Genomic DNA, 9,698 nt, shown 5'->3' on the forward strand with positions numbered 1-9,698 from the left:
ATAATCGTTATAATTAATAAGAACATACTTTGTTTGCAAGTCGTTTCAAACAATCTTCCCATCTGTCACCTCATAGACAAACACAAGTCAAACATGTACAAAATTCATTACAAAATAGTCTAGTTGTGGGGGTCATGAGTGGCGGGGCTGGTTAAAATGGAATTGACTATGAGCTCCAGAAGCCACATCCACTTCGCGGCCACCGAGATGGAGAACGATTGGATGCGTTTCAATATCGATATTTCGGAGGAAGTGCGATATCATCATCGCCATAAGGCTGAAATGAGTGAGTCGATGCACAACTCAACTCAATAAATAAGTTTATTCTTAAACATATTTTCAGGTCGCAATCCTGGTGGTGGGCTGGGCAATCGAATCAAGGAGAGGGCCAAGCCGTTTGAGGAACCCAATAAGTTCTATGCCCAAAGTCATGATCTTTTGCAGAGCGACCGCAAACGGAGTCTCCTTGAAAACGATCGTCCCAAGGAGTACACCAAAAGCCGTAAGCACTTTCATCGTCGAGCTTGTAAGACAGTCAGGAACAGTGGCGACTCTCCTGAAGGGAATGGCAACTGGTACGAAACCCCGAAACATGAATTTAATAATTCAGAGAGAGCATTCCACACACTTTATCCAACCCCACCCGAACTGCAACGAGAATGGATAAGGGCGAGAGCCCAGGCATATGCTGATCCCGAATATCCGTACCATGCCCATGGGCCATACCAGATTATACCCAGGCAGTACCAGTACCACGAAGCTCGCAGTCCACCTAAGCCCCGCACTGACCATTTATCGTTCGCAGAAGTTCCGCCAGTAGCAGCACGCATATCGCCATCTTATAGAGACTTGAATCATTACTCGGAGACCCCATCTCACGATGTACTCAGTGGCGAGTATTTAGTGTCAAGGCCAAGCATTTCCAGCCACAGACAACCATGGGAGCGGCCGAAACAAGTCATGGGAACAGTGCCTCCCGAATGTCCATCGACCCACAATTCCCCGGACTATTATTATTCGAACTCTTACCACGACTTTAAGAAACACAGACAAACAAATGGAAATAGTAATTACAAGGATCAAGCAGTTGGTGGCACCCCCAGAGAGTTTTCAGATTACGATTTTGATGCACGAGCGCACCCTCCATGCAAACCCTCACCAAAAGACGCCTCCAAATATTATAATGCATACGAAAATACTTCACATAAGAAGGCTCCTACAAAATCTGATACATATTACAAGCTGGATCCTGAGAACGAATTCGGATATGTGCCCATTAAGCTATTTGATAGATACTACAATTCTTCGGAAACTGTGCCTGAGCAATATGACAGCGTTAACTGCCAACAAAAGAATGCCTCTGCGAAAACAGAAAAAATGCGTGCACAAAGGTGTCAAGACTGTCCGTTTCTGAAGGAAGATATTCCTCATCGAAAAGCTTATTATGCTGACAAGAAAAAACACCAATTTGGCAGAGCATCTTCCTCCCAGCAATGCCATAGTTTTGCCAACATTCCTCAGCCACTCAAGTACCCCCGAGATTATTCATCAAATATTCAAAAATCCAAAAAAAATAAAACTTCACAAACTCCGAAAAGAGCGATAGACCATGTCGAGCCTAAATATAACGTTGATGGTTCGGAAATACCCCGTAAAATTCTAACTGATGTACACTTAACTCCTGTGGAGATACCCTATAGAAGGAGACATAAATCAGTGGCCAAAAGCCTGGATGCAGGCTGCGATACCATGCCATCTGCCTCCGAACTGACTATAGGCAAAGGATCGCGCCACTCACTTGATCCTCAGAGTCGTGCAATCCATAAATACAACAAGCAAGATGGCCACCCAGGCTGCAATGCATTAAAAGATGGAATTTCTGGTTTGGTGAAGAAATCGAAAGCTTGCCTTAATAGATCGAAACTTTTTAAAAGCAAATCTCTGCTACTAAAGGGCTACAAGCCGGTTAATTGCTTCAACTTTTCCTCCATGGTGGCTGGAATGTCCAGGAAAACTCGAGGGGAAAGATCTTACTCTGGAGCTGAAAAAAACAAAAGCTACCCCACCATGTATAGAGGCCAGGGAGAGGAAATTACACATGCAGATGATGGCAGAAAATACCACGAATATTCAATGTTCAATGTACACAATACTAGTGAACGCAGCAGGGATAAAAACAGTGAGTCATGTGGAGCCTATGATTACAGCGCTGATGAGTGCAGCGTATGCGACAAATACCTCAGAAGTAGCGACAATTGGAGCCGAAACTCTGTGGACGATTGTAGCGAAAACTTCAGCGACAGCAGCAGCGACAACTGTGGCGATAATTGTAGCGACGACAGTGGCGACAACTGTAGCGACGACTACAGCAACAACTGCAGGGACTCTTACAGCGCCAAACCAAATCACTGTGGGAACGATTGCAACTGCCACGACAATGAGTTCAGGGAAGTGCTTGATCCCGTACAGCCCAGTCAAATAAACATCTGCCTAACTATACGCACAGCGGATGCAAGTCTGGCGGAACCACCGAGAGTAACATCATCTGAGAGCAAGTGTCATGGCAAGAGTACTGCTGCATGCACCATGAAGTCCCAGCCTACCCAGACATGTCGCCAGTGCCACACAGGATGCGCTACTCCGTCTCATTGGGACACACCTCGAAGCAGCTGCGGGGAAAACCTCTTTGAAAATGTCAGAATCCAAAGCCCGAGAACATGCAGACCGCGAACTCAATCGAAACATTATCCAAACAAGTGCCACAAAAGTGAAGCACCCATCCGTACTCCCCCCATGAATGAAGGCAAAAGGTCAAGGCCCTCTCTTCAAAGAGGGCACGGACGCAGCAGCTGTGACAAAAAGCAGCCTCTGCGGCCAACTATAAGACCTTGCAGTAAAGTGCCAGCAAGATCAAAGCAGAAAAGGGTTGTGTTGAACACGAATTGTGTGTCTCAAGGAACCCCAGTGGAATCGAAGAGAGCTGGGCATCGACATCTAGCGAACACTAGGTCGTACTGTACTGCCAAAAGCGTGCCCAAGAACTCCACAACGAGCTTGAGCAGTTGTCCAAGTGGAAAGGGCTCATCAAGTTGTGGAAAAGAAGCAAATGAAAAACCCGTAGAACATGCTTGCCCTCCAAATCCAGTGCTGGGTGACAATGTATGCCCTGGAGGTGCTCAGAGCGAATACAGCGGCAATTTTGCATTTCTGACAAGCTGCAATACAACAGGACCCATTGAGCGCGGTGACCTGTGCTGCCCTAAGCTCGTCGCTGAATGGGATCAGGATGGCTGCCGCTGCAGGACTGCCATTGAGAGTTTGAAGCAGGAGCTGCTGCAGAATTTGAGAACTGAGAACCCCCAACCCACTCCGCACATGATGTTCCTGCCTTGTCAGCCGAATGCTTGCCCTTTTGCCTGCTGGACTCCAGACCCTGTTGTGTCCTGGCCACCTTGCCCCATGCCACAAGCACCGTGCTCGTTCTAAATAAAAGAATTAACAGAAATTCCTTGGTAAATTATAACATCTATTGAACAACAATCGAGGTAACGATCCTTTGGCTCAGGAATATGGTTTTGTGCGCAGCACAGTTGTGGTGAGAATGCCACAGTCCCACCAAGTGGGACTCCAGACAGATGACACATTAGTGTTAAAGCAAACAGACCAAGCAGCTATTCTACAGTGACATCTAGCAATGGGTTGGGTCCTTGGGGTACTTACTTACCTATTTGCTTACCTATAAGAAGCGGATGGACGATAAGGGTGTACCTGTTTTGCCATTGGAGTACCATTATTAGAACAAAAGCTCTAGTTTGCCGCACAAGCAAGCTGCCAGTTTTCATTTCGAATCAGCTCTCCAGAGCCTGCTGCTGTCAGAAATGCCAATTTAGAAAACCCAAGCTGCAACTTTTCCGAAATGAGTCTAATTAACAGAGCTCAGATTTGTGCAACGTTTGCATTCTCTGCAGATTCCTGCTGCAGAAGCAACTGCCAGCAATGTCCGTCAGAACGGACTGGCAGCAAAAGTGAATGGGGAGCTTCAGAGCTTCTGGGGACCCAGACATAGGGCGACTTGAACTTTCGAACAAATGAAAACGAGCCAAATGACAGCATCCAATTTACGTTTGCAATTAAACTGACACCGAACAGACACTTGATTTAGTCGGAGGCCCTCGAACCCTGTTTCCCCCACCGCACAGACATGTCGATTCATGGTCGTAGACAGCTGCCCAGCATGCAGGCAGATTTATGAATATGGAAATACATATTAATTGCTGTCTTCTTCAGTTCCAGTAGAATCTCAACGCACCACTTGCACAATCACCAGGCCCCGACACCGGAACACCTTCGTATAGTCCGCCATGTTTGTATTATTCCGCAGCTGAGAGGCGTGGCTTCCAATTTTGATTTCAGTATTCGATTCTAGCTCATCACTGACTTGTATTTCAAGGAATCATATTTCGTATATCGAAGTATAGTTGGGTGTAAGCTCATAGTTGAAGAATGTGTTTATTGAGCCGTGAATGGAGTGGTAGCCAACGCCAGAAAATATTAATGCGGAGCGCTTATCAAAAATGGCAGCAATCAGCACGCTCAGTTAGCACCTCGTTACACCGCGCATGGGAGGTTGTGGGGACCGGACACATGAACCCATCACTCCCCTCACAGACACACATTAATCGTGTGAAAGTGTGGACTAGCACCAGCAGCAGCAACATTTCGTCTGCTTTCGTTTTTTTTTGGGGGAACAGCAGTCAAGTAGGAGCCGCTCTAAAAGCCCCATCAAGGCCAAGTGGCGTGTCAATCGGCCATTAACAGGGGTCTGGACTCGCTCTTTTTGCCACCGATAAATAAAAGCAAACACCTAGCACCTCCCACACACGCACCCTTCGAACACACCAATGTACGAGCAAGAAGAATTATTGGAGTCCTAAACGACGCCGAGACTGAACTCCGAGTAGAACTCTCGGGAGAATGGTCGATTTGAAAGGTTTTCTGGTTGCAGCAAGATCTGAAAAAGAAATTTCTTAATTAAAAATTAAATGCGGCAGGGCAGGCAACACTTGGAAATTTGTAAGAAAATTGCTCATTAAAAGTTTTCACCTGGAGCGGCGCTCAAGGCGAATCTCGACACTAATTTTCATTTCATGTAATTATGTGCAGCAACTGAAGAAACAGCACAACAAAAAATACCATCTCTTGTGCCTTCCCCAGCAATTTCGACCCCATTCTTGTCGTCGCTTGTTGTGAGGCAGCACCGCAAGTTTTCCAGCACGAGGCAGCAGTGCGGCAAAGAGTTGAGGCAAAGTTCCTTCTGGCAAAGACACAACTTTATGCAATGTGTGGACCCAACATGCTGCAAGGCTGCATGCTCGCTGCTAACAAATATTAGCCATTATCATTTGGCATTCGTTTTGCACTTGGCCACTGGCAAATTCAATTGATTTTGCATTGCGCTTGCAATGGCTTCCCTGGTGTCCACAGCGGGCTGCATCCACATCAAAGCTTAATACTGCAAAAATAATGTGCACAAATTGAACTTGTAAATAAATCAAATCAAAATGTCTCGTCCTCTGGTGGTTGCTGTCTTGCAAGCGCATATTGCTCTCGGAATTGAGTTACATTTGAATATTTTCCCCATTGCACTGGCAAATGCTGTCAGATATTCACGAGGTCTGAACTTTCTCCGCCCAGTCTGTGTGCCTCTATAGAATTGCCAGAATTTCCCTTTCTCATAGTTGAGTTTGATTGTTTTTTTTTTTGGCAGAATTTCAGGCACAAGTCAAAGCCCAATGTCAGTCCAAAATGTGTTTGGTCCTTACACTCGAGCATGGAGTTCATTTTATTTGCCATAAATTTGAATTTCTCTTGATTTGGTATTCAAATCGAAGATATTTCTCACTCTAATTTATTTTTGTGCCTGAGTAAATTAATATTTCCAGCAAGGATTAGGAGTGTGCACTGTGAACTTTACAAATGTTTAATTGCATTCATTTATAGCAAATCATTTCGGTTTCCTTTCGTGCATCTAGTGTATAACAGGGCGTATAATTGATTTCACTTCCGCGAGCTCACGAAAGGGGCGCCGGCCATAAATCCCCCAACACACAATACGCCCCGCTTAAAATTATACGGATAAGATCATGAATAAATCTACATGGAACTGTATTTACATTCGCCACAAAAGGGAGCCGCAGGCTCCCGCAATATCGTGGCGGAGTTCGAAAATGCGAAAATGCGAAAATGCGAAAATGTTCCATTGCCTGGCAGGGTGCCTTCAGTTGCCCCTGCAGAACGCAGCCGGTGATTAATTATCTACATGAAAGCGTGCAATTTACAGCTTACCTTGGCTTCGGAACTGCTCAGTTCTCCGCCCTCCCCCTGCTCGGTTGTGTTGTGTTCATGGAGTGTTTAGTTGTCTGGGCCCGATCACAGTTCGGATAAGCTGCGAAAGTTACAGCGAAACTGATTTCCATGGCGCACTTTATCTAAATTAAAATCAAAAACTCTGCCGGTGCCGGTGCCAGTGCCGGACTAAAACTCGTTCACCTGCGAGCTACACGCCAATGGGGCCTTGGACCTAGTGGTAGACAGGCGGCAGGCCTGCCTAGTTCCCTTTTATTTTGTTGATTATACCACTTTTTGGAGTGGCAAGTTCCTACGACTGCTCTCGAGTCTATAGCTGCAAGTGCTCCGAGTTCCATTTCCTGTTTGTTTAATTAACAAAATATCTTTAAACTGCAATAAACTAACATTTCAGCTCTGTTCTGTACTGCCTGTGGTACATTTTGACCCATCATCTGACTGCTGCTCAGATGCGCAGAAGATGATGTCACGACTTAACCCAGCCCATAAAATGCTGTAGATTACCAACCGGACTCGGTTTGTCAATGTCGGTGGAGTCAGCGGCTGTGTCGCTGTTGTCTGCAGGTAAATGGTGTGTATTTCAATTTAGCTGCGGATAAATTGCCCTCAATAAAGCGAAAGAAAAAGTCTAATTTGTTGGAGTCGTTTGTTTCCAGTGTCATATCTGCCAGAATGTATCTCTCTCTTTGTCTGCGGCTGAGTGATGAGATTCTTATTTTAATTTTGATGCTTTGCCGCCTCCGTGCCTGCCATGCTCTCTGCTCCAGTTGCAGATGTATTTCCAGCAGATTTGTATCTGTTAGTTACATTTACAAATTGCTTAACGCATTTACCCATCCTGCTGGGCCACACTCAGGAATTGAATGTGAAAATAGATCCGTTTGCGGGCCTCTCACTGCCGCAGTACTTCGGTACAACTAATGCCGTGTGGTTAGAGCTTTCAGTATTTGATGGATACTTGAATGACTCTCCATCCTTCTGCAGCAGCATGACACAATGCCGGGCACTTGGCAACGTATTAGCCACAAATTTCCGAGGAGCGTTGATCGAGTGCGTCATGTTTGTGGCCTCAAATAAAAATGGAAAAGGGAATCATGTTGGGCACCCGATCTCCTCGTAAATGGGTATTCAAAAGTGTCCAGAAAAGAAGTATAAGTTCGGAAATTGTTGTCCCAAAATTAAATGAATCTGCCCGCATGCATAACTCCCACAGGAACTCCTTCCAAAATGGCTCGGAACATCATCCCTTGGCTGGGAAGCAATGGGGTTTTGCTCGGCTTATTTACAATGACCAACTTGTGGGCCATTAGCAGAAATGAAAACAAGAGCGAGAGTGGGATAAAAGGCGAGTCTATGAAGCGCTTATTAAAACGACACTTTAGCCCCGTGACAGGATGTGCCGACACATCCTAAGGCGCACAAGCAAAGGTAATTTAGATTGTGTCCCAACCCATGCCCAGCCAGACCCAGTTGACATGGAGGTTAAATAGATTAAGGATATCGCCTTCACCAGCCTATCCACCTGCCGCCTGCCAAGGGTCGAGTTCAGGTCCCTAGCCAAACAGAAAGTAATTGCCAAATATTGGGGCAAAAACATCCGCAGCGAGCGTGGAAGGCCCGTTCCTGTTTCTGTTCCGTTTGTGGGCCAACAAGAAATTGAATTATTAATGTTGTCATTGGGTTTGGGTGCGTTGAAAGTTTGCCGCGAACTTGCCTCTCACCTGCTTGTTAATGTCCAAAAAACAGAACTTGTTTGTCCAGGCACCACAATTAAGTTGTCAGTCAGCTGTCTGCGGCGGTGTCAAATGGCGGGCCTGAGCCCCATGGCGGTGACTTTTGACTTTGATTAGAGCCGAAGGCGTGTCCCTTGGGTGCGTCTGCTGTTCTCGTCATGTTCCTCTACATATAAAGATTGTTTATTCTTGTATTCGATACTCAAAGATGCTAGCGATTTATTATATGTGTGTAACAGTCAAAAAGAAGATTGTCCGCCTCATTTCTATGTGTCTGCCGACGCCTCTGTGGCAGCATTTGCTATAATTTCTACAATAAATACAAGTAATTACTGTGACGGCTGTGAGGTTGCTTGGAGTGTCATTAAAAATTCAAACTCATGAACGCTGAAGGATTCTAGTAAGGCGCGAGCTGGCCTTTGTATTACTTGGAGCCGTTCTCGTTGGACCTGCGCCTGCGGGTCGCAAATGGAGAGTTGGCTGGGCGACAAAGTTGTCTTGAAGTGGGCACTCGGCTGGATGTTGCCAAACAGCCAAACAGCCAGCCAGCCTGCACCTGAGGCAAACAATAGGCAAATGTGTGGGCAGCCTCAGCCTCAGCCTCAGGGAGTGCACTCGGTGGCTGCGGTGGCCGGGCCGTGTAGCCCTGCCTGATTGTGTGTGCCCAGCACTTGGTCTCGTCTTCGGAACGAGATGTGTTTGCCATGTCAAGCGTGTCTTCTAGGCAGCCGCAACGTGTAGGTAACGTGTTGATCTCGGACTTCTGCAGGAGCCACCAGCTCTGGCGTTGCATTCTCTTGATCACGGCAGCACCCCAGAGGAGCACGTCAATGGCCACTTGTCGCAGTGTGCCAAAGGAGAGCACTTGTCGGGAATATGCGGCCAACTAATTACGCGCCTCTTTAAGAAATTAAATGCATTTCGGCCTTGCCAGGTGCCGACAGCTAGAGTGCACCATAATTGCACATAATTGCCACTTGCACGCCCCTTAATGCAGCTTTCTTGGGAGCTTTCGCAAAAATACACAAGTCAAAGTGGCTACAAATGGAAATCAAAAGAGTGGAATTGCAATTAAAATTTAAATTAAATATGTGCAACGTGCAATAAGCTTCATCTGTCAAAGGCGGCGCCAATCATCCTCAAGAATCAAATTTCTGTAAAAGCGAAGCACTTCCATTGATCATTTGGCGCTTCATTTATACATGTTTTCGGGAAGCAGGGAAGTTGCTACAGATTGTAGATGGGAATGACAGAAATATGAACACATGAACAGCGACATATTGAAATTGAACACGTATTCTGAGACGTGCGTCGTGCCGAAGGGCCTACCAGCAGCCTAACTAGAAATAGTTTTCAGCCAGCTGAAGATGCGTCTGGCCATGAGACATGTTTTCTGGCTATTTTGTTAATCACATTTTTGCCACAGTTCGGGATGGAGCTACACGGGGCCACATCAAATATTAAAAGCCATGGAAACAAATGCGGATTATGAGGCTGGCTTGGCTTTGCTCCAGCCGCCTGGTTTAGTTCCGGCTCGAGATGGCCAACATGCACAATAAATTGTATTTCAAATGAGACACTCAGACAGCATCTACCATT

General features: G+C 46.1%; 1 protein-coding gene across 1 annotated transcript; it reads left to right on the forward strand.

The window, feature by feature from the left end:
- The first annotated feature begins 48 nt into the window (after window positions 1-48).
- Window positions 49-3,496, forward strand: LOC117584545. The gene is made up of 2 exons (XM_034273498.1): window positions 49-286; window positions 344-3,496. The coding sequence occupies exons 1-2, from the start codon at window positions 157-159 to the stop codon at window positions 3,484-3,486; spliced, it is 3,273 nt and encodes a 1,090-aa protein (XP_034129389.1). The 5' UTR covers window positions 49-156; the 3' UTR covers window positions 3,487-3,496.
- Window positions 3,497-9,698: the final 6,202 nt, after the last annotated feature.

The sequence above is a fragment of the Drosophila guanche genome, unplaced genomic scaffold (assembly GCF_900245975.1).
Source record: "Drosophila guanche unplaced genomic scaffold, DGUA_6, whole genome shotgun sequence".
NCBI classification, from domain to species: Eukaryota; Metazoa; Arthropoda; class Insecta; order Diptera; family Drosophilidae; genus Drosophila; species Drosophila guanche.

Bases quoted from the DNA above. Each gene is read 5' to 3' on its own strand.
- LOC117584545 (XM_034273498.1), top strand. From the start codon at position 157: ATGGAATTGACTATGAGCTCCAGAAGCCACATCCACTTCGCGGCCACC. The intron at 287-343 runs GTGAGTCGATGC...ACATATTTTCAG, and splicing joins TCGCCATAAGGCTGAAATGA to GTCGCAATCCTGGTGGTGGG.